This window comes from Paralichthys olivaceus, chromosome 4, assembly GCF_024713975.1.
Source record: "Paralichthys olivaceus isolate ysfri-2021 chromosome 4, ASM2471397v2, whole genome shotgun sequence".
Lineage (NCBI taxonomy): Eukaryota > Metazoa > Chordata > Actinopteri > Pleuronectiformes > Paralichthyidae > Paralichthys > Paralichthys olivaceus.
The window spans coordinates 26465377-26490608 of NC_091096.1; the positions used below are offsets into that span (position 1 = coordinate 26465377).

At 39.8% G+C, this 25232-nt stretch overlaps 2 protein-coding genes across 6 annotated transcripts; both read right to left on the bottom strand.

Moving 5' to 3' along the window:
- Nucleotides 1-1076: 1076 nt before the first annotated feature.
- Nucleotides 1077-3332, bottom strand: rpl35 (ribosomal protein L35). Of its 2 annotated transcripts, none has more exons than XM_020102324.2 (4): nt 3192-3332; nt 2530-2666; nt 1935-2016; nt 1077-1265 (listed from the first exon to the last, which is right to left on the bottom strand). In XM_020102324.2, the coding sequence occupies exons 1-4, from the start codon at nt 3192-3194 to the stop codon at nt 1116-1118; spliced, it is 372 nt and encodes a 123-aa protein (XP_019957883.1). In that variant the 5' UTR covers nt 3195-3332; the 3' UTR covers nt 1077-1115. The 2 variants fall into 2 exon arrangements, with proteins under 2 accessions (XP_019957883.1, XP_069379178.1); XM_069523077.1 differs by having other exon boundaries at nt 3098-3221.
- Nucleotides 3333-3824: 492 nt separating this feature from the next.
- Nucleotides 3825-25231, bottom strand: golga1 (golgin A1). 4 transcript variants are annotated; one of them, XM_020102397.2, is made up of 24 exons: nt 24995-25231; nt 23797-24097; nt 20092-20182; nt 18449-18523; nt 17058-17155; nt 16946-16978; nt 15395-15523; nt 15006-15175; nt 14654-14765; nt 14423-14506; nt 14052-14177; nt 13849-13944; nt 13420-13515; nt 12765-12860; nt 11435-11575; nt 10937-11011; nt 10578-10667; nt 9894-9996; nt 9112-9272; nt 8443-8601; nt 8252-8311; nt 7355-7579; nt 7154-7240; nt 3825-6409 (listed from the first exon to the last, which is right to left on the bottom strand). In XM_020102397.2, exons 2-24 carry the CDS (start codon nt 23923-23925, stop codon nt 6329-6331), a joined length of 2517 nt encoding a protein of 838 aa, XP_019957956.2. In that variant the 5' UTR covers nt 23926-24097; nt 24995-25231; the 3' UTR covers nt 3825-6328. The 4 variants fall into 4 exon arrangements, with proteins under 4 accessions (XP_019957956.2, XP_019957957.2, XP_019957958.2 ...); XM_020102398.2 differs by having other exon boundaries at nt 23797-24094; nt 24995-25184; XM_020102399.2 differs by lacking the exon at nt 18449-18523 and having other exon boundaries at nt 24995-25181.
- Between the last annotated feature and the right edge of the window lies 1 nt (nt 25232).

The window sequence follows — 25232 nt, forward strand, 5'->3', positions numbered from 1 at the left end:
ATTGAATCAATCCTGGTAATTTTGTATAATTGCTCTTATTTCAATATATATGCTGTAGCAGTCTCTGAAACATTTCTTCTGACAACTATTTGATTGCACTGACAGAACAATGCTCTACAATGCTAAAATTCAAAATCAAACATTCTAAAAATGGCCACAATTACAAAAATGTATAAATGTTTCAGTGATAAGAACAAATATCCCGATGTGTGGATGGATTACATTTAAAATAGTGAGTTTCCCAGTATGGAGTAATTTTAGTTTAGTAGTTAAGATAACTTTATATAAACAATGGTATATAGATTTTATTCCCATAAAATTAAAACTTTAAGGCTTTGTTAAGTATCAGTGTGAAAAATATGAAGTGACATGTACGACAGGCCGTGTCATCTTTGTTGAAATGTATTAAGAACATTTTGAGGTCAGTGGCGGTCTGATTTCCAAATATTAAATAATCCACAAAGTTTAAATGTTAAAAAGAAGTATTAGGCTTTCTGTGTGAGAAATGTCATCTTGGTTAACACATCCATACTTTACTGTTTAATGTCTGGATTGAAAAATCTATCTACATTTATCATGTGCTGCCCTCCTGTGGCTGGCTGTGTAAGCAACAGGAAATTGTGACATCATCCATTCAAGCCCTTCATGTAATTCAGATTCATGATTGATATCGTCCTTTATTCAGGATCTGTAGCAGGCTCTTCCAGTTCTACACTAGTCAAGACAATGCAAACACACTCTAATTCCTGAGTTTTCCCTGATTTGATCAATCCAGACACAACAGCTGCTGTAGCTAATCCTTGAATTGTTCTTCAGGAAGATTAACCTCAAAATGTGCATGTCCTGCTAAACAGACCTGAGGCCAAAGCCACGACATTGAAAAGTGTCCTTAGAAAATATTGAAACCAGCCCCTGATGGCTGAAACCACAGTGAGTCAGTGCTTCCTACAGAATATGTTTGTGTATGAATGCAGCTTGTACTGAAAAGCACTGAGTGGTTGACAAGAATAGAAAGGCACTTAATAAGCACAATTAATTTACCATTGATGCTTGTCGAGGAAATACACAACAGGCCGTCTTTTACACAGATTTTATTTTGTCAAAACAAAAAGCATCTAAGCTTTGACTGCGAATTTGCGAATGGAGTAGAGGAGATCCTTCCTCTGCTGTTTCTTGGTCCGCAGAGACTCTTCATGCTTGTTGAGCCGGCGGCGCAGAGCTCTGGTCTTCCTGGGTCTCAGATCCAGGGGCTTGTACTTCTTACCCTGAAGGAAATCAAATTGACTTTCAGTGAGCTGAAACACTATTTTATGGGTGGAAAACTTCAGTGAAACTCAAGAAAATGTTTGGCAACTATTAAGATGAAGAGATGTTTGACATTTATCTGAAATATGTGTTGTATAATGAACTTACTTTCCCCGTCTTTACACACCACCCTCGTTATTTTCATTATGACAGTCAGTCCGACAAAGCTTTTCATGGTCTCCCTCCATCCTCATCTCTATTTTAATTGACTCGCCCCAGCAAGTGGCCGCAGACATCATATCTGACTCTGTTGGCTTAAGCCAATGCTGGGTAATAAATGATTTTTTGAATTGGCCTCCAGGGACAAATACATTAGTTTTGAATTTGAATCATTTTATATTTATAATTAGGTCACGTGTGTATTTTTAAGAAATTATTATTTAATCCCAGTGAACATCCACAGTGACATCCATCTTATTTAGAATTCTTGCAGTCAAAGTACACAGTCAAGACATTATGGGAACATTCATGGTAACTCAAGTCTCAGTCTTTTGGTAAGCAGTTGAGAATGCATCAGCAAAACATCAGCTCAACAATATCATCACCGACAAGAGAACCAAAGAGGGAAGACACATCTGGGTTCAGAATGAAGAACTCCGTTAGTAAACACGGCTGCTGGCTGCTCTCACCTTGTAGAATTTCCTCAGGTTCTCCTTCTGTGTCTGGTTGATTACAGTCAGGACTCTGGCGATGGACTTACGGACAACACAGCTGTAAAGACAAGCAAAGCCACACATGTGTCAGAGTATACGTTAAAATCAGCAGGAAAAAGGGAAATCTGTCATTAAATGGTGACAGTGACAATTTAGGGGTGGCAGCATGACGGTAAGGTCATACCGGCTGTCATTATTTGAGGCTTTAGTATATAGTTGGGTAAAGACAATAGCACCTGAGCACCATGTGGTTCATCTGTAGATAAACAGTAGGGGGTAAGTGATCTCAGACTTTTTGACCACGCAACTTCATTGTGTAATTCCTCCAGTATTACCTCCTCGTGTGGAGGTGGAAATGTTTCATGAATCGTATATAATAGCTACAATACACTGAGCCTGACATCCCTGTATAAGTAGTACCGTACTAAATAAATCCCATTAACATTAAAAGACATCATTTGTAACCCAGTTGATGAGAATGCAGAAGGTAAAGAGCAGGTGAACGGTGCCTATGGACGGCCACAGAGCGGCCTCCAGACGTGCTGTTAGCAGCTTCTCACTCAGTACGTACATCTTTGAGAGCTTGGACGCCGCTCCGCCGGTCACTTTGGCCACGCGCAGCTGGGACAGCTCGTTCTTCAGGTCGTCCAGCTGCTTCAGCAGCTCTTCCTTCTTCTTGCCCCGCAGATCTCTAGCCTTGATCTTGGCCTGGACGAAGACACGAGGGGAAACACGTTTGCTGGTGGCGGCACATTCAACTCGCTCATCTCTTAACAGCGCGAGTACAGGAGCCTCACCTCGCTACCGACACGAGCCTAGCACAGCCCGTTAGCGTGTACATGCAGATTAAGCTTTTACTTATTAAATTCTGCCTGACCGACGCTGCGTATCCACGTTATTAATATTCGCAGTTAACCACTCCAAGTATTGACAGAGGCACGTTTCACGTACGTGGTCTATTATTCAATTAAATAGCGATGTTAGCCTACTGGCTAGCTATAGCCTGCTGCATCTTCATTAGCTTACAGTTAGCAACTGAGCGGAGCGGCGTCGGTCGGTACAAGCGCTCTGTAATATAACGTCTTATTCTATTTCTATAGCAGCCTGCTCATCAACACACGTATGAGCGACCATCTCACAAGCTTATGTGTCCGTGTGGCACACATTTGACGGGCTTTAGTGAAGCTGAGCGTGATAAAAATCGAAATCAACAGGAGAGCGTGAGCTCCTCACCATGTTCCCTCTCGCTGCCCTGTTGGAAAGGCCGGACGTACCGCGTGCTCACAAAAAGTAGCTTCCGGAGAATCTCTTCTTCGTCACTTAAATAGCACTTTGGAATACAGCAAACAGCGCCACCAGTGGCTAGAGCGGCAAATGGACCACGATGAAGGGCGACACAGTGATCAGAAGAGAACATTTGAATATCTGATCATGTGCGGGTAAATGCAGTCATTTCTCCTGGTTATGTATTTACTCTATACTAATGTATGCTCTAAACTTATTGTGATGACATGTTTTCATGCACCCCCTCACCCAGGAATAAACACAATGGAAACTTCCTTACTATGATAAGAAAAATATTAAAGAAAGCATGAATAAATATTAAAACAATTAATAAATTACAAATGATAATAATGTGAAATGTTTGTATACAATTGCAAATAATGTGTGAGCATATATGCAAACAATGTTATCTTGGAGTTGCAACGTTGTTAATTTCCAAATCTTGGCACGATAAAGGAATTCTGATTCTGATTAATATGAATACTAACATATTTCAACAATAGCATATATTAGCAAAATTGGAGGAACAAGAACAAAACACTATTTTCTCAGCAAATATAAAGGATCTGGAGACAGAAGAGGTGATTTTATCATTTCAGCTTTAATATTAAGAAATGGGAGAAATGAGAACCCAGCAGCAATTGTTAAACCATAAAAAGCAAAAGACACAACAGCTGTAGTGATTGTAGAGTTGTGTTACAGGGTTTTAAGTCAGCAGAATCAATCTGGTAAAAAGTGCATTCATCATTTAATTCGATTCTCATGGAGACAGTATATTACCCAGCAGGGTCCCGGTAACTACATGAGTCTGCTACCTCTCATTAGTAACACGCAATGAGTTCTGCATTCAGATGTTCTCCTGCATCTGAGTATTAGACACAGAATGATTACAACAGATACAACCACACATGAAATACACACATGGGTGACACAGTTTTCTGAGACTTTTCATTTGCTGCAGACACCCTCGTGTGTTGTAACATTCTATGTATACAACAAGCATGAAAACAAATGCAGAATACCCTGACATTTGGAAATAAAATAAAAAAACTGTAAAGGGGGGCCAGGCTGCTTTAGGGATCCAACGATTCAGCAGGCATGCAGATTCCCTGGGCTTCTCACTAAAAATAAATATCATCATGTTGTGAATGAAATCACACTGGGGACAGTGGATGGTGATGGGCTGTGGGACTGATTGACAACCGGAAGAAAAACGATGTATGGGTTCTGGTATATGTTGATAAATACTACAAACTTAAAACATCAAACCATTTACATCCACTGATTTATAAAGTTCTCGATGCATACCATATGTACATATTTCTATACATATATAGACACGTGGAATGTACTTCATTTACATTAGCAAAGGCAGGTAAAGGTAGAGCATGTCTTCCAGTCATCACATACACTGCATTCATATATTTTACCACAGTTATTATCTAAATGGTCAAAAAAAGTCCACATCATTCATATTGGTGTTAAAGGATCTAAAACAGTCTACATGAACAGATTGTGGCAACTGTGGCAGCCATTTTTGTTCCTCCGGTACCAGTACAGAGGAGAGAGACCCTGAACTGAGCTTCACAGGCACTGACTCCAAACTACAGCTCTCCAACAAGTTCTAGCCAAACCTTTTAGCTTATAGGTGGTTTAGGTTGAAGCCATTGTTAGATTGCAGTCTGCCTACATACAGTATGTGACAGAGACGAGAGATCTGAAAGCAAGGTCTGCTGCAAGGCTCACGTCATAGTAGCAACAGTCCAATGCAGTTAGATTTTGATATCAACTATAAATCATAAATCATCAGTTCTTAATAAAAAGATAGAGCTGGCTACTTCTGGGTTATCACAGATATATCAGTACACCAGCTGCGGTACAGAAATACCAACTGTATGTGAGGTCATTTAGAAAAACTTATGTCTCAGATAGTTTGTGCAGCTGGCAACTTTATCTTCCAACTGTAAAATATATTACACATCTCGGCCACATCTCGATTCTATTTGAGGGACCATTATTAAAATGTTGGTCTAGGTAATATGTTTATAATAAATAAAAATGACTATGATCAGATTCTTTTAAAACTCTAAAATGTCAGTATTGATATGTGGCCTACAAACCTGTCAATGTTTCTAGTTTAGACCTTAGATCTTAAAATGCTGGTTTCAATTATACAGTGAGAAGCAAAATAATGAAAATGCTTTTATAAAGAGAAATGAAAGCAATTACTCAATCCAGATAACCCTGGCTGATCATTAGCCAATCAATAGTCAATCAAATGTCATTACTGTCATTTCTCTATTAAACTCTGGGTTTTGATGGTGCTACTGGACAATGACCCCAGCCTGTATTCTCTTGATTGTTCACAGCACTTTGTCAATTTGTGAATCTAATATTTACTGGCTTCAGTTCGGAGGAAATGACATATAAACATATTTACATTGACACAGTTTGGGTCCATTTGACAGGTATACATTCTCATTGCTACTGAAACAAACTTGCATCAGAATGAAAATGACACATTTTCATGAGGACATGTGTGATTTGAAGGATAATCAAGTGACCGACTAAAGGGTATTTCAGAAATCAAAGTCTGAACCTGCTCTCTAGTACATTAAAGTTGCTTTTTGTTCCAAAACAAACTGATATGCCTTGTGCAGTTTGAATATGGGTGGAAACAAGGCAGTTCCTGACACAGTGGTCTAGTCAGTCTGTTATTTCTCTCTGATGATTACAAACTTTCTATTCAAGAGTGAATGATGTGTCTGTCATTTTACGCGATAACATTAGGTATAAACACCGTCTCAGCCCTCAACCTTTACCAAGAAAATAATGTCATTTTCAAATGAACAACTGATTATAAATAAGTCTTTATGCCATAACCTGTGGAGCCCTTCTGTGTCCCCACAGATCAGTAAACAACAGTCCTTCCCACTCAGTTTTCAGAAGAAACTGTGGGAGGCTGTTTTAGGTTTAAAGCTAGAATCCTGCTCAATGGTGGAAGCCAAGCAGGAAAGACCTTTTCCTCCTGGAGGGGGTCCTTAAGTTCCTTTTTTCTCCATCGCTGCAGCTCTTTCTGCTGCTTATCAACTCCATTGAGCTGAAGCGCCTGAGACTGAAGGCCGGGTGATGCCTTTAGGAGAAGGCTTGGAACCAAACCAGGACATCTAAAAAACAAAACACAAACAAACATACCAGTGACAAGGTTAGACTGATGAATATGAATAAATATAGAATGATGATCAGTGAAACTTAATATATACGGTGCTCATTTTATTGTAGAGAGGCATTGGGCCTACTACAAGAACATTCTCCTACTTAACTAATGTTTCACACTGGATTGACCTAACTACTCGTTTAACTGTATGAATTAGTTGTAATTGGCTTGTTTTAGTCTGGTGAACTACACATTTGTGAGATGTGATTATTAGCATCATGGAACCGTCTAAAACTGTTACATAAGACTACCAGTCTCATTGTTTAAATTCACAAACTTCAAGGTAAGTCACGCTGTCACATAACAGCAGACAAAAACATTTAGAAAATATTTATACAGCTGCCAATGATATGTCATCACGGAAAAAACACAACTAGACCATGACAGAAATGAAGCAGAGAAACCTTCATGTAATCCGATGTTAAAAACTGTCTTTAAAGCAAATGCAGGTGGTTATGCATTTCACACGTTTAACAAGTGTATCTCTCTTCTCCATGACTTGTATGACATATCTGGGTGTGGTTAATTCAATTTTTACATAAAAGATGTTGAACAGTAGCAACTTTCCTTAAAATTTAAGAAACAATGCTTGAGTAACATTTACATTATATTATGACAAATACAGAATTCAAAGGGCAGTGGTCTGTTAGAACATGTTGCAAGCTGAAGACTTAATGCAGTGTGAAACACAAACCTTGTACTCCAGAGTTTGCTTCAGCATGTCCTCTTCCTCTCGAGTGAAGTTCAGCAGAACTGATACAGCTCGTATTAGCTGAAATGCCTGGCAGACCAAGACACACAACAGAGATTCAGACTGCCTTCAGAGCCCATATCATAGGTTTATTTACCTCACAGCAGGCAGAGCTGTAGTGCGTTTCACAAAAAGAGCATTTACCTCAGCTTCTCTGGATGACATAAACTTGAGGACGACATGTTTGAGATACTCAAAGTTGATTTCTCGTGAGTCGTTGAGGTCTGATGTGTTGGTCACGGTGGTGTTGGATGTCGGGGGGCTCAGGGCTGACGTTGAGGGTGGCTCCGGACAAACCCGCTCATGTTTTTCTGCTCGGCTTTCTACCCACTTCTCCTTCCCTTCAACTTCTGGCTCAGGCTTCAGCTTCTATAGTTCAGCAGAAAAGGAAATACTATGAGAGGCCCTGTGAGAAATTATTCATACTTGGCCTTACACTTAACATCATACTAGCTTCCTTGGGTCTCTTGAAAGGTGCTATATTAATATTATTATTATTATCTCACACATACACCGCTACACTCTCTCTCTCTCTCACACACAAACACACACACACCCCTGGAATCATCAGAATCAAAACTTACGAGCATGGAAAGATGAACTACGGGAGGAATTTTCAGCCTTTAAATGTTTTTCATTGTATATGGAAATGTCCTAAGATTAGGAAATTTTGGGAAGAGTAGTAGTTCAAAAGATATTATCTATTTAATTAGCTGTAGAGCCTAAATTCTTTGTTCTTGGCTTCTATCCGAAGGTGCAGTGAACAGATCCTTACAGATGTGTGCACCTATTGGACAAGCGTAAAGATATATTGAAAAGGTGAGACGCAGGTTCCAAACCTCTACAAGCAAAAACAAAACCTGACTGTATACAGCAGTTTAGTGTGTTTGTCACCTCTTAAAACTGAGCGAGCAATTAAATATTACATTTATTAAGGTTGAATCTTTACCATATCAGCCCATGTTCAAATCCAGCTTCATATCATTAGAACAAGGTCGAGCAACTAATTTAATCCAGAAATTTTCATCCACTTAGTCTTACCAGTTCTTTCTGCAGCGTCCTCTTCAGTTCTGCCAGTCTTTGCTGCAGTTGCTTGATGGTCTGCAGGACAACAACCAGCATCACACTGACTCATTTAAATGTCATTTAATCTAAAAAATGTATCTACTTGGAACTAAAACTGACATGTCATTAAAAACCAGAAGAACGACAGAACTATTCAGGTGGCTGACCTTGTTCTTGTCACTGAGCTGCTGCTCCAGCTCTCTGTTGACTTTCTGAATGTGATCCAGATCATCCACCGTCACACTGCCATTTTGATCCTCCTCGCTCACTTCTGGACTGTGAAGCTGTTCTGTCAGGGTTTCCACCTCCACCTCCAGGTACAAGATCTAAACAACACACACGCACAAGTCATGACTGATAAGAACTAATCAGGAAGCAAATGGGAGTGACTATGTCACAAAAACCGGGTTAACAGCAGTTCAAGACTTCCCTTGATTTGAGGCATGAACGTAGCAGTGATGTGATTTAACACTAAATCATAGTAGTGTGGATGCACTCTTAGTATAGACAGAGTTTTCTATAAATGTGAGCTGTCTGCCAGATGGCCAGACACAGGTGACTACTTTGTTACTTTTCAAGTCACATCACCGTTTTTACAGTATAACCTCAAGAAACCTTGTAACTACAATCTTTATCTGGATGAAGAATTTTAGTCATTGGAATGTATGAATCGTAAATTATCAGAGAAACAAGCTGAACAAACAGCTCCTCTGGCAGCCCCTCTAGTGTCTGCAGAAGAGTATTGGAGGAAGACTGACTCTTCAGCATGGAAGGGTTTTTTATGAGAGCATGTGCACTATTTTCACAGATGTTTGAGTGTATGGGTTACTGCTGACCCGCGCCTGGCAGCTATCCAGCTGTTGTGTCTGGCTGAGCAGCTCCTTCCTCAGGTAAATCAGCTGAGAGTCTCTGTCCACCTCCATCTGCTCGAGCTGGGCTTGCAGCCGTTCAACCTCCTCCTGCAGATGGACCTGTGAGGCCTGTCGACTCTGCACCTCTGCAACACACAGGAAAGTAATATCACTCATCAGACTAAAGCCGTTTCCAGACATGGACTCGAGAGAACAGCCCAATTACTAGGAAGGTGGCAGGAGAAACTCTGGAGAATGTCCGGAGCCTCTTACTCAGACATTTGCGTTCTCACACACAACACGTCCGGAGAACGTCAGGAGGTTCTCTTGATTTTAGTGCAGGTCTGAAAATAGCTTATAAGAAAGTCAAAATTCAAAGAACTGAATCGCTAAGCTGACAATGCTTTGAACTGAAATGCATCCTAATATAACAAACCCACTATTGTACTTTCTGCCTTTAAAGCAACAATAACACTGGTCATACATGTGACCAGCTGATGTAGAATCAGCTAATTACAAGGACAATCACATCTTATCTATACAATGTATAATTAAATGGCATCACAATCCCTCATTCCAGTGGTGAACACGCAGTATGTGAAAAAAGTTATGCTTATATTTATTTTGACCCAATATCCACCATGTTGATTTACAGCCATGATCTCCCACCTCTGACTTCAGGCTCATCTGATTTAAGAAGTGAACCTCTCTGCTGAGTGAGTGAGGGCTTTAGGACTTATTGTGAGAACATGTGTGTTTGTCCACACCGTTCTGGAGAGTTTTGATGTCCTCCTCCCTCAGTGCTAGCTTCTCAGTGATAGTGGACAGGTCCTGCTGTGACATTTGAAGGGATGTGGTTTGCTCTCCAACCTGACATCAAGAAAAAGATAAAGAGTAGATGCTTTCACAATCAAACAAAGAATAAAAAACCAGCTCTGGATTTCCACTACAATGTTTCACATTTTGTGAGTGAGCAATTTCTGGTCCAAGGATAGACATGTTGACACTAGTGTCTGTGATTGTTCAAGAAGGAGGCTGTTAGCTGTTAAAGGTCCAGTGTGTAAGATTTAGGTGAAAGGGAACTATTGGCAGAAATTTAATGTAGAATAATCCTCATGATGTTTTCACTAGTTCTCTAGTTTTCATCTAAATTGTATGAATTGTAGTTTTCTTTAGCCCAGAAAAGACCCTTTATATTTAAATACTTTATATTTACATCGAGGGGACCCTCTCTACGGTGGCCGCCATGGTTTTTATATTAGTCCAGACTGGACAAACTAAACACCTTTTGAGTTTTTATGACAACTGAAGCTACCACAGTTTCTTTATCATGTTTGGAAGGAGAGGGTGAGGTGAGGGGTGTTCAGCTGCGACATGCAATTTCAACACTAGATATCACAAAATTCTACACACTCTAACTTTACTAGTCTGTTGTGTGTTTATCCACAGACCTGTGTTTGCAGCTCCTCCTTCTGTCGCCTGGTTTCTTCTAGTGCTTTGGCGATTTCTGTGCTCACTGTCTGCCGACTGCTCAGGTCCAACTGAGGGAACACACAGAAACAGGGAGTGAGGTCCATGACCATCATTACTGAGATTTTAGAGCTTTTATTTAATATTCTGAGGCTCAAACAATTTGAGTAGATATTTAATCCCAAGTATGTAGCAAGTGGTTTCAGCCAATATCATTTGATATAATTTGAATCTTTGGCCATGTTTTATATGGACAAGCTAAATTGTAGCCTGTCTGTTGCTTTAAGCTATGAAGAAAAAGCAGAAAGAAAAAACGACAGTGAGTGATATTTGGTCTTACCCTGCATTGCTCCAGCTCTTCTATCCGCTGACTCAGTGTGGAGTTCAAGTCGTCCTTCTGCCTCTCCAGATCGGCCTACAGTACAAGAGCAGGAAGGAAAGTACTGCAATAAGTACATTCATATTGACAATTATTCTACTGCTGATTAAAGAACCAGTGTGTGGGATTTAATGAACTCTAGAGGTGAAGTTGCAGATTTCAACCTACAGAATACCCCTCCCCTTCCTTTCAAAGCATGTAGGAGAGAAACACGAAAGGTTCTCCCTAGAGTCAGTTTGGTTTGTCCTTTGTGGGCTATTGTAAAACACAGCAGTTCTTTGTTTCAGGTATTTAAGCACTAATAAAACATAGTATTAAAATTTTGCCAATAGAATAAATTTAAATAAGCAATCTTTTCAGCTGAACTAACATGGTTTTACCAGCATGACCTCTGCACTGTTATAGCTTATTATTAATTGTTTTAATGAATGAGAAGTGGCGAACCCAAGCAGAACATACCACCCTGTCCTGAAGCATCTGTTTATCTGTCTCTAGAGAGGTGATGCTTTCTTCCAGTCGGCCGACCTTCTCCTCACTCTGCTGCTGTAACAAACACACCTGCTGATCCAGAAAAGCTTTCTCTGCACTCCACACTCCTTCCTGAAGAAAACGTAAAATAAATTAAATGAATCATTTTAATTTTCTAAATAAAATTGCATAAACAGAACAGCTTTTTAATAGTACAGCAATCTTCTTTTAATTGTTCTATATTTTGGAGATATACAGGTTATGGTTTAATAGTTTACTGTGTTAATTAATGATTGTGAGAGTACACTTGCACATCAGGCAGTAATGTACTGTGACATACTGTCAACTAGCCTCCTCTGGATGTTTAACACATTTAACACGTTTTTCATTGATTCAGAGATCCATTATTGTTCTTGTCTCCTCCACAATAATTACTGAGATGTTCCAGTGTCGTGGAAATGGGGACATATGTTCATATCCAGGTTCATAATTTTAGTGTTATTTCTTGTAAAGGTTTACATGCTTTTATGTTCAAATTTCCTCATACTGTCCATTGCTGAAGCTCCTCTTTTCAGCCTCGTTTAAACCACTTTTAGCTCAGGCTTCTTTAAAGGAATAGTTCACCGTAAAATGAAAATTCACTCATTATCTACTCACCACTATGGCGATGGAGGGGTGGTTGAAGTGTTTACGTCCACAAAACACTTTTGGAGTCTCGAGGTAAAAAGTGTTGCAGCAGAATCCAATATAATTGATGTAATTGGTGACCTTTTCTTCAAACGTAATAAGACAACAGAAAAAACATAACATGCCTTCATACTGCTTGTGTGGTGATATCTTTACTACTACCAGGTGTGTTCATGGACCCTTTGGCACACCATCATGTGGCTACATCCGGTAGCTTTGCTACTTCCGGTAGCAGACAATTAGGCTTAACACACGTCTCGAGTTCAAATATGAATCAGAGCTTGTGGACACTTGAATGACACCACACAAGCAGTTTGAAAGCATGTTATGATTTCTCTGTTGTTATATTACGTCTGAAGAAGAGGTAGCCTTGGCTAAACACTGTTTACCCCTGAGACTTTATGGACTCAAGCACTTCAACCACACCTCCATCAGCATAGTGGTGAGTAGATAATGAGTTTTCATTTTTCTGTGAACTGTGCCTTTAAGGCAGCCCATCCCGCTAAAGCCAAGTCAGCTTTGGTTGGCTAGCTTGCTAACTATGTGATAGGTAGACATCTTTATATTTTTCAGATAAGTACTTAGATAATGCTCCTTCATACTGAATATGGCTCACTAATATCATGGTCCTCACCAGTTTATCCATGTGTTGCTGCTTCTCTGTGATCTGCTGCTGTGCACTCTTCAGTCTCTCACTACTCTCTATGATCTGCTGCTCCAGGTTAGCAACCTGAAACACAAAATATTATAATGACTGACTGTGATCTTCCACATCATGTGGCGTGTTCACAAAAAAATAGAAATCTCCAGAGCATTCAGGTGAGGGGTGGTGCAGCAGGCCAATACAGGACATAACCTATAAATTAAGCAACAGAGATAACAGAGATAATAAATACGCCCTCTGCCCTGATCACCAAAAGCTCTCTTGACATTTTGTCTTCTATATGTGTGGCACCATTTCCTCATCCTGAGATTTTTTGTTGTTTTTTTAGGGATCTGCTACTGTGTTTTCACATCGGCTCCTCCAGACTTTCTGCAGACCTTATACTAGGGTGCCAGCCGGGGAGAGTCCGTAAAAGTCTGGAGGATCTCCTGAGTTCATTCTGAAAGTAACTTATGCTGAACAAGACATAACTATCAAAAAATGTAAGGCGTGAAGGCAACACCTGTAGAACAAACTAACACGTTCTTCCACTCTCAGCTTTGAATCCTTGAGTAGCACATCAACCCTGTAAATGAGAGATGTCATTACTTTATGTTTTTCCACTGACTTGTCTCTAATTGCTTACTTGTGTGTCTGTTCTCTCTCTGTAGGCCCTTGAGGAGTCCTCTTTGTGTCGGAGAAGGGTCTGCAGCTCAGTAATGCTGCAGCTCATTCTGGATACCTTCAGACAAGAGACACATGTGAACATGGAAGTGATATACACTGTATATCAGGATGGGATTAGAAATAACTGTGCACCTGTTTTGTTCACCTGTAGTAAAGTTTAGTATTTCATATTTATTCATTTGTTGAAATTATGAATAAGATCAAAGAGGGGCTTAAGTAGGCATTACATCATATCATTGCAGAACAATATTCTCTCTCTGAGTAACATGATTATAATTTTTCATCTTCATTAACAGAAATTATATCGAATTATATTCACAGGGTTTGCAGATTGGGTGACACAGTATGATAATAGATACGGGGACATGACCTGATTGCACTGATTTACCTGTGCCTCCAGAGAGCTGACAGTATCAGCATGGTTAGTCCGAACAGCCAGCAGCTCTGCTCTGGTCTCTGCCAGACTTTGCTCCAGACTGGACTTCTGAAAAGCCAACAGCAGCACTGATAAATAGTTGCTCAGCTTATGTGTTTTTATCTATCTATATATCAATCTATCTATCTATCTATCCATCCATTAGACTTCTTCACCTCCTGGAGAAGCTCCTGTAGATGCTCATCCTGACTCAGGTTCCCCTGCAGTCGTCTCTCCAGGGAGGTTACTTTCTTCTGAAGGTCCAAAAACATGCGCTCCTTGTCCTCCTCCGTTACAGCAGCCTGATGGTACAAAGAGAAGATGGTACAGAATCCATGTTTCCTCATTTATAACTAAAAAGAATGAAAATTAAATATTTGTTTTAATTTATTGAATCTTTAACACAAGGCTGATTACTGTTCTCAAAACAATCAGTTCCATTGTTTTATATTCCTGTAATGTGACCTATTTCGGTGACTTTCACTGCCTCGTATAAATTTTCCATTCCGAAATAATAGATAACTTCTTCTGATGTTTATGTTCTCACCTTTTGCTGTTGCAGCTTCAGGGCGTCCTGTTCAGACTGCAAATCATGGAGGGACTTCTCTAAAGCTGACACCATACTCTGTGACTGAAAAACAAAATTACACACACTTGCATGACCAAAAAAGTGCGTTGACAAATGATCGATGAATAAAGTGTTTTTTTGTAAATATTTTTTAAAAACGTTTGAAAAGAAAAGTTGTGTAATGCAGTGTGATTATTTGTTGCTGCTGACCTTCTGGAAGTCTTCAGAGACCTGCTTGATGACTGACAGCAGCTCCTGGCATTGTCCCTCCAGCTCACTGATCTTCTTGTCGGCCTCCTCTCGCAGCAGCAGCAGATCCTCTCTATGCAAATTATTTGAGAAACACTCAATGGTATTCTTTCACAAAGACATTTTTTTTCTTTGTTAATTTAGACAAAGAGAATAATCTTTGGAAAGCTTAGTCACAATTGATTCTGTATTGTAAAAGGGCTATCATAAAACATGACATTATGAAATACTACTAGGATTTTTTTCTCCCCACAGAAGCTCATCATATTGATGTAATTCCATAAACCTACCTATTTTTCTTTAGTCCACTTACCGCTCTATTTCAAGCTCAGAGTTGAGTGTGCAGCTCTCTTTATGCTGCTGTTCCAGATGCTGCAGTTTCCCTCGAGCCTCAGACAGCCCTTTCTTTGTTGACTGAACTTCTGCCTCTTTGTTTTGGAGCTCTCGCTCCTGCTGGCTCAGCTGCTCCTCCTTCCGCAGCAACTGATAACATAAATGGGAAATAAATCATAAGCCAACAACATACCATGCACTAATGAAAGTGCTGCTATGAACCCTGGTCACAAAAAACAAACTGTGCTTTCAAATGCTAACAGCGCCAAATAGACTTTCCAGCTCATCTCTAATTTTCAATTCAGTTCAATTAAAAAATAGACAGCATCACTATTTTTAGTCCAACTAAATCTCTTCACATGTACACACCATGTGTTTAACCTTAGCGAGTTCCTGCTGCTGAAAGCCCTCCAGTTCATCCAGGTCATCCCTTTTCTTGAAGAGTGCTAAGCTTTGCTCCATCATTTCTTCTAGTTGGGCTGAAAGGGCCATCTTCTCCTAAACAATTAAAATAACAATGTTAACAATAACAACAGTTATTGCAACGTAAACGTGCATTGTCCATTTTCAGGGCAGGCAGGTTGAAAAAAAGCTACATGTTAAGGTATCTATGGAGATTTTACTTCTAATAGCACTCTGGAGCTGTTTTTCTATGACTGAGTCCCAGCTTTGTTTATCTTATGCATGTGCATAAGGACAAACATACTGAGAGATTATTTATGAGTAGTTTAACATTATAGAGTTCCACAGTGTGGTTCCAGATGTAAAAATCTCATTTTCTGAATAGGGATTGGATTATCAGCCACAATATTGTAACCATCCGAGGTAGACTCACAAGCTACAAGACTGTGAAACAATGTTATATGCTCCTGTAGAAGCTGCAAGTCCTAAAGATATGGACTGCATTTGAAGAGAGACATATTTTATTCGCAATGTAAAAGAGAAACTATAAACCACTCACAGTCCTCTGCGACGATTGGTGGAGCTTGCTGTTACCATGGAAATGTTAACCAGAACCATGAAAATCATGTTGGCTACAACCGCATGGTTCAGTGTCACATTACGCTTACCATGGAGTTACCACGATTTCCCTTTCTAAACTGCTGCAGTCCTTTAATGATGAGGAAGAGTCCAAAGGGGTGAAAATAACTACAAGGTTAAATTAAAGAAGAAGCGCTGGATAATTCGCAATGGTTTATGGGATGTGAGGTTTCTTCACTTTTAAAATATGTATTCACTGTCCTGTACCTGTGCCTTTTTTCTGTTTTCAAATATTTTTTTCCTCCAAATCCAATTAATGGGACATTTACATACAGAACCAGAATCGTTCTAACCGTGGTATGTCACCGTTACACTCTATTCCACTGATGAACAAGATATGTAGCATTGCAATGATTTAAGCATTTCATGTACTTTAAGAAATCCAAAGAAATTAGCTCAACACATTCATTAGAGCTCATGGATGCACGCAGTATGTTTTGGTGAGGAACACTAAATCAAAAGATACATTTTGTTTGTTTAGAAAAAAAACTTTACAGGGCGCATTTCCTCACCAAGGAAATGGATTATAGCGATAGAAGCTAGAGAAAAAAAGGGCAGACTGGATTACTGGGTGAAAACTGGGTGTTTCACTGCACTCATTTTGAGTATGTTTTTGAGACATGGTTGCTATACATCTCTTATAGCTTAAATAAGACACGGTTCACAATCCACAGTTGTTTTTAACAGGGTTTTGTCAAAACCTTGTTATAAAAATCACATATCTCATTCAAACCACACACATGCTTAGCCTGCTTTGTTTTCACATCATAAACAATCAAACCACTCCATTTCAGAGGGTCAATCCTTCTAGGTCTGCACCAGCTTTCAGTAGACCTCACAAAATAGCACAATACTGAAAGTCACCAAAGAAAGACTTACCTTTTCCACACTGGACATCTTCTCCATCCATTCCTGCAGGTGAAGGACAGTAAGAAATAAATGCACAGGCCAATAATCAGCACTACCCTGGCCTGTGGACGGAGTCGTTTACCTGATCCTTCTTTTCCAGAGCTAAAGCCATTCCTTCTGCCATTTTGGCTCTGTTGGTCTGGTGAGACTCATTCTGGTCCTGAAGTTTCTTTATGGATGCTGAGTCATAAAAGTGTAAGAGAGAACCAGAAAGGGAAACATGGGAATCATAGAGAAAGGTTTGTATGCAAACAAAGACGACAAAAATAACAAAAAGCACAGACAGCGGCACCGTTAGTAGTTGTGAGTCAGATTACCAGTATGTGTGATTATCTCTGAAGCAAAGACAAGCAATGCATGGCAAAGAGTAGAATGCAGGTTTTTTAAGCTTGGATCGCAATACACATTTCAGACAAACAATCCACCCTGGAGAAGTGAAACTAACAAGGCCACCTACAAGTGCAATATTCATTACACCTCACACTGGTTAAGTATGACAACCAACACCCAAGTCATATTTTTACTATATTACAGCGTTAATACTTGAGGATAAACCTTAGTCCTCCATGTCTTTTTACTATGAACTAAAATGTTGGGAGGGAAAACTATGGGGGGGAGTATCATAGGTTCTGAAACATTTTTAGAGAAAAATTGAACAGGGAAAGGATTCATCCTCTGGGGAGCACAAACATATATACATTTCACTGCAACCTGCCGATAACCCTTCATGTCCACTCGAACAAAATGAATTGCATCATCAAATATTGATGTTATTCCATTTTATAGATTTAAATTAATTTCAAGCATTCAAAGAAGCTGGTCCAATGCATTAAGATGAGAGAAAAAGACGATCTGGTTGTGCATCCTGTGGACATTGGCTGGAAAGGCAGTGGAGCTATCTGCATAAAAAAAACAACTGTGCAGAGTGGACATGTGGTTTCGAGTCCGCTATTTCTCATGCAAAGATCTAGATTTGAGCCTAGAGACAAGGTCAGGAAGTCACTAAAAACATTAGGGGTCACCCTCAAGACCAACAGTTTAGCCCAACATAGACAATCCAAGGAATGTCAGAAAAACATTCAAAGATAACAGGAAAACTACATCATTAAGATGCTGAAATACCAGTGTCTCCACTAGCACCATGCCCAACAGAGCAGAACAAAACACAGCTACAAGACATGTTAACATTAAAATAATGAAGGAACATGGCTACACGAACAAACTGACAGACAGTGCATAGATAACTCTCATGTCAATGTGCTGAATAAAGTGCAAATGTTCTGAGGGTGGATGTTTAGATTAAAAGAAAAAAGCATCCAGCGCTCCCATAGCAAACCTCTAAAGCCCACGATATTAGTATCTAGAAGACAAATCTGTCTTTGCAGGAGGAAGCAATGATGCACGAGGTGATTCTTGTTACAGCCGACAAACAGATGAGAGAAAGGAAGCTAAGAGGAGAGTAGAGGTACGTACAATCCTGATGCTTTTCTAATGCAAATTCAAGCTTGTCCTTGGTCTTCTGCATAATTCGTAGCTGCTCAGCGTAGTCTAGTGTTGGGAAGTTGGGTGAGAGGATGGGATATTAACAGCACACACACACCAACAGATAACAACACAAACAAAACACAAACAAGAAGGAGGAAGAGACAAATGACAGTAGAGACAGAGAGGGAGGGGGAAACAAAGGGAGAGGGGGAAAAACAAAAGGAAAAACATGATTGAGAAAAAATGGAAGGAAAGACTAATAATGATTGTCTTGTCTCAGAAACCCACATTGGTTAAAAGGTTGCATGACACTCTGCAACCTTTAACCATTTTTAAGGGTGCAAAGTCACATGAGCCTCCCACTGGACAGAGGAACTAGTGGGCAACTAGAATTCCTGCCTCACAGTGGAATGCCTTCACAATAAAACGAACAAGCAAAAGTGTTTTTGCTTAACATAGTGATGTTTTCGTAAAGCTGAACTTTGACCTTTTGGATAAAGAATGTCTTTTTTGTTCTATTGTTCATTTGTGACTTCGTGATTAGAGTTACAGCAAAATATTTGAGCTTGAGCTTTGATTTTTTACCAGTTCATCCTTATCAGATTGTTAGGAGAAATCTCCTCAGATATCACATTCACAAGAATGGGAGACACAAAAAAAAGAAATGATGGAACTAATATACTGTGACTTTGTCCCATTGAATATACACCTGGAGTACAAACAGCAGTACATGATCACATCATTATGAGACATAAATAATGATAACAGTTAACAAGGAAGATGATTTCAACCATGGCTTACACCCCTGATGCATTTTAAAACATGCAGAGTATTAGTATTTGTCCGTTTTCTCATTATAGGTGAAACAGTCATTTGCAGAGAAGAAAAGAGAGACAGACCCTGGCTTTGTTGTGTGTGCATGTGTTGAAGTTGTTTGCCATTGCACATGATAGACTATATTCTTTATTTAGGAAATTAAGTAAAGATGTTTCAATTAAAAAACTAAATTACATACGACTGTGCATGATGACCAGGAGGTGAAGTAACCACGGATGATTTCTCAACGTGATAATTAAAACTGGTAAAAGTACAGACAATTTCCATTCAAGATCTCTGATTGTCAGACATTCCTTGATGGACACAGGATGTCTGGAGCTGTAAGAGGGGCTGCTTGCTTCAGATCATGATTCATGATGACTAAAATTCCTTGACCGGTTGAAGGTTAGAGTTATAAGGTGATAAAAAAAGATAGTGACTTGAAATTGGAAAATAGTCCGACAACTGACTATTATGGAAAACTCAGGGCAGACTCAATAGAAGTGTTATTTTTTTTAATGGGACATTAAATAGATGGGACATTAGAGCGGGGCTGCTGGACACACCTTCATTCCTATTTATACATGCTCACTGTAAATGTCTGGTCACATGATATGTGTGTTACAATGGACAGGGATTAAAACTGAGGAAAAGCCAAAACACTTGTGACTGGTTTTAGTTTGAAAATGTCGTTTTCAAACAAAAACATGTGAATTACAGACAAGCTACACATGGATTTAAATTGTTCTCATCCTGGACAATGATTTCTCCTGAAATCTGCCGACTGAATCTTTCAGCTGCTTACACTGTACTACCTGATAGCTTGGCCTCCAGCTTCCGGATTTGATAGTTTCTTCTGAGGAGCTGGGCTGGCAGGTCGTCCCTGGAGCTGCTGCCATCAGATGCCTGAAGACACACAAACACAGCATTCGGCATCACTTGTTATTCTATTGATATTTGTTACATAAAGTATGGCCCAGTCCAAATATCCACCCTCAAGGACTCAAAGACTTTGTGGCATGCTCCTATGTGAGGGCTTTCAGGGCTGACGAGACGTTCTTGCAGACATTTTGAGGCCATTATGCACACTTCGTCAGCATTTCTGCAGACTTTGCCAAAAGGAATTAGCCCCTGCTCCCAGGATCACATCACCCCTGTCCTTCAGGAACTTCTAATTCATTCTCCTATCCCACTGACATGCTCCACCACCACAGTCCCTCCCGTAGCCTCCGCTCCTGAGTCCAGCCTACTCTGACCGCCAAACAGGACAAGGCACCAGACCTGGGGCGACAGAGCATTTTCCATAGCTGTCCCCTCCTTTTTGAACTCTCTACCCAAACTTATCAGGAGACTCCATCAACCTACCCACATTCAAAACACTACCCCAAATCCACCTCTTCAGAACTGCTTTTGAAGTATATTCTAGTTATTTGAGCATCATTAAACACACTATATAAATACAATTATTATTATTGTAAATAATAATAAATAATCCAAAATAAGTGTTCATATAAACACAAAGCTTGGTGCTGATTCAGAGCCAGAATTTGCAGTAACATTTTGCTAGTAAATTGCGAACATGGTGATATCAGGCAGCTTGTCGCTCAGGTGTCTTGGCCATGAAGAAAGTAAACAGTGTATAATAAAAAGCACTTAACTTGCCAGAAACAGTCATACACTGTATTGCTTTAGCACCACAAACACTTCCTAATTATATCACGTCATTGGTATTTGGCTAGTCAGCTACAGTGATACTAAAATTAAAAAAAAAAGATTCTGGCTAGATGTAAACAAGATGGATACTCTGTAGAACCCACACTAATTAATTTCATTGTACCATAAAGACATGATGTGATGATGTGTCTTTCATGTTTTGCACATTTTCTTGCTGTAGATTTCAATTCAGATAAAACTGCACAGCAACGTTCAATATTTTGGTAAATCTTGAGTGAAAGTCAATTTCACTTTCACTCAAGAAAAAACATTATGGATTGTTGAGGGTACAATAATGAGCAAATTTGTAATTTAACAATTAACAATTAGATATACAACACAATAAACTGTGCAAAAAGTGAAGGGCTCTGAATATTTTCTGAGGCCACTGTATCAGATGACAGCATTATTATCCAGCAGCTTCACTAAATAATTTATCCAAGTGCAACCGAGATGCCACTAAAGCCTCCAGAGTCTGGCTTCCCCTGTGAGGTATTGCACGGCCCCTCTTAGCTTCATTGAACACAGATACAGATTTCCTCTCCAAATAATGAAATGACCATGACTCTTGAAGACTTCCTCCAAACTTAACTAACCAATATGAGAACCTAATCTAAACCAACTTCACAGAAACACTTTGCTCTAACCCACTGCCACTGTTCACCATTAATGACTCCATCTGTTTATTCTCTGATCCTTCTTCTGCCTTCTCTTCCTTTCTGATGTGGGTGTACACACTGTTTGGGGAGTCCTGAGTAATCTGCCCCAGCCATACAAAATAAATAAGGTGCAAATGACTCAACAGAGCTTCATGTCACACTGGTTGGTCTTCAGACGGAGCAACAAAGTATCCAGCCTCCATGCTATTGTATTGTCTCAGCCAAGCCCTTTTACCTAGAACATCCTGACTGAGCCAAGGCTCTACTCAATAACACTGATCTCAGATTTTTTTCTGTGACTTTCCAGAACTTATCCACACTAACAACGGACATGACACATTATATATAAAGAAAATCCACCCTTGATACTTTATGTTTACTCTTTCTTTTTTTTAAATTATTTATCATTAGGGCTGGTCTGAAAACAGTATAATGGAATCAATGAACAAAGATATAATAACTTTCATTAGTAGCATACTGTTGAAAACTAGTTACATTCCCATCTTTTTATTTTCACCTTGTGTACTGAAAAATATCATGCAGAGAAAAAATAGAGCTATCAGTTTTTAAAGAGCTGGTTGGGATTTAAGTCTTGCTGCTTTACTTCTTTTTAATTGTCATTTAAGAATTCAAACATGAGTTAAATGTATTCATCTCATCATGCTGCTATTTATTTTTGTGTGAGGGGAAATTTGATACTGAGTACCTGTACATTTGACAGTGATGCTGCACAATGAGCTAGTCCCTGGGGTTCGATTACACAGGAGGTAGGCAGTAAAAGGCTCTTATCGAGCCACACAGGGATTACTAATGCAGCTGGACCAAGGCCATCAGCATTATCAGGAGCTGCTGGAGAATCTCTACCATTTAGACAACTGGCCTAAATATTATAGAGCTGCCTCACAGCATATACAAACTACACAAACTACACAGTAATCTAAGGTGCTTTGTAATCATCAAGAATATGTTCTGGGGTGGTATAAAATACTTAATGTTCAATGCAGGGCAGTTCAATTTAAGTACCTAACCAACTAATTTTTTTCACTCGCAATTGGTCTGTCGATTATTTGCTTGATTTATTGGTTAATAGTTTCCTCTACAAAATGCCCAAAAAAATTGTAAAAATGTGCAGGAGTGTCCTAAAGCCCAAGGTGATTAAATTGTGTTCAACCAACAGTCCAAAATACAAAGATATTCTATTTACTGTCATATAACACTAAGATTCCCTACATACAAGCAACTTCTCCTCTCTAATGTTTGGCATTTTTGCTTTTAAATGAATAACAAATAATTGATTATCAAAACAGCTACTTGCAAGTCAAACATGGGGATGTTTGTTTGGCTTTGGAAAACCTTGAAGTGAGCCAGCGGTGTATTTCTTTACTGACTTGAACACAACAGAACAGCACAGACTAGTTTGGTCAACTTCTCAAACTAAAGCTGCTTTCAGACATGCACTGAACTCCAAGGATCATTTGTGAAGGAGGTGTATATGATGTCTGCAGCAGAATTAACACGTTACGTCATGCCTGCTGCACCACCCCTCACCTGAATTCTGCGGAGGATTTCTTGCTTTTGAAGAAAATCTTCCGCTGCGATGTGCATGTGAAAGACAATCTGCAGAGAAAGTCTAGACCAAATTGTCCAGAGTTCCTCCGGAGGACATTTCTAAAAACAGCTTGTGTGACTAATTTTTTTTTCCCAATGCATAAAAACATTTCAGTAAAACTACACTTCGTTTAGCGATGCCCTACAAAGGCATTCTGCTTATGATAATGTGAACAAAACTATTCTTTACTAGTCAGACAGTACAAGTCTAACCATTACAAATCAAACAGATCAATATTCATCAGATAATTACTCAACTGTTTTTTTCTTCTATGTTAAGTGCTTTTTGAGTGTCATGGAGAGCGCAACATGAACAAAATTGTATATCAATGTTATTAAACAATGCCCAAGCCCATTTTACCATTGTGGTAGAGACCAGAGGGAGTGTTTTAAACAGTGTAATAAGTAAAAAAAATGCAATATACCATCCAGTAGATGGTTTGTTGTACATCAGTAATAAAGCCAACAATCAAGAAAAGCACATGCAAACATTCCAAACCATTAAGCTAGTGACTGGCAATGATTCCACAGAGAACTTACAAAGTCATCGCCGGAGTCTGCTCCCACCGAGGTGATGGATTCCTTGCTGATGGTGCGTGGTATACGAACACCACTCCGAGGTGCTGTGGCCGCCTCCTCCGCAATCTTCTTCTTCAATTTAGCAAACATGTCTAGCCTGTCAGTATCTGTTTTGTGGTACAATTTGCAGTGTCTGTATAGTAAGTGACTTCACGTGATGCATGGAGTTCAAGGCTCTGTGTTCAGAGGGTGGAAACAAAGCCCCGTCCTGGTGCAGTACCATTCAAAGAAAGATCGTGCTGGTACTTCCATCCTCCTACTTCTAGAGAAAGAAAAGAGACATTTATTAAAATCCTAAGATTGAAAACAGTGGCTACTTAGTTGCAACAGTCACATGTCACATTAATTCGATGAGCCCAACGAGAGGAATTAATACCTGCTCTTTACTGGACCCATTAATTATTATTATCATACAAGATAACAGACAGGCAATTTTGAAATATCCATAACATACAAATGTTAACAAATGTGTCAATACAAATCCTGTAAGCTGATAGATAGTTAAATAGATATAGAGCATATAATGTACATACTGTTACCATCCATTTAACCCACCCATATTCGCCATTAGCATGTCTATTTACTGTATATGTAAGTGCACTGATATACACACAGTTTCTGAAATTGTTAAGTGGCTGTTTAGTCCTCCCACTCTATGTTTGACTTCCAGCAAACAATCTAGCCATTACTTGGTCTTCCCCACAGTTCCTCAATTATCAAACTAATGCTGATGAGGTTGTTACTCGAGGCAAATGCTCCACTCGTCATGCAAGCTGCACCTGAGTGACAGCCAGACCTATGCCCCCACAGAGCCGGGGCGATGCAGCTCATCACACATGACTGCAGGGGAGAGAGCAAAGCCAGGTTTTCAAAAAGGATTCTTCAGAGTTTGTCACTGAATTTGCTCCCATGGCTGAGCTACAGCTCATCCCGACTCTGAACTCCCTCTTCTTGCTAATGTGTTGAGTGAGATCACGAACTGCTGCACAGTAAAGACTCCGGGACGGTTGCGCCATTAAGTAAATGTACAATTACACTGTGTTTTGACAGACAGCTAGCCGGCTAACTCTTGTAGCCACAACAATGAGAGTTAACGCTGCCACCACCGGCGGATATTAGCAGTTAGCTTGCTCGTTCTCTGAAGTCGGCTTTCTCTTACCATATTAACTCCGAACAATCTCCGGCCGCCCAGTCACTGTGTGCTTCATTTTGTTTCCTAACCCACTCAAGAAGAGTCGCGGTGGTGACACTAGGTGGGAGCTGGCGGCGCTGTCCGGTTTGACAAGCTAGCTGCTGCTGCTGCTACTGAGCTACACGTCATCACCCCAACACACGTGATTGGTGACGTCACGGCCGTGCATGCATCGCCCACAGGTCAGAGCAGGAACAGCAGCAAC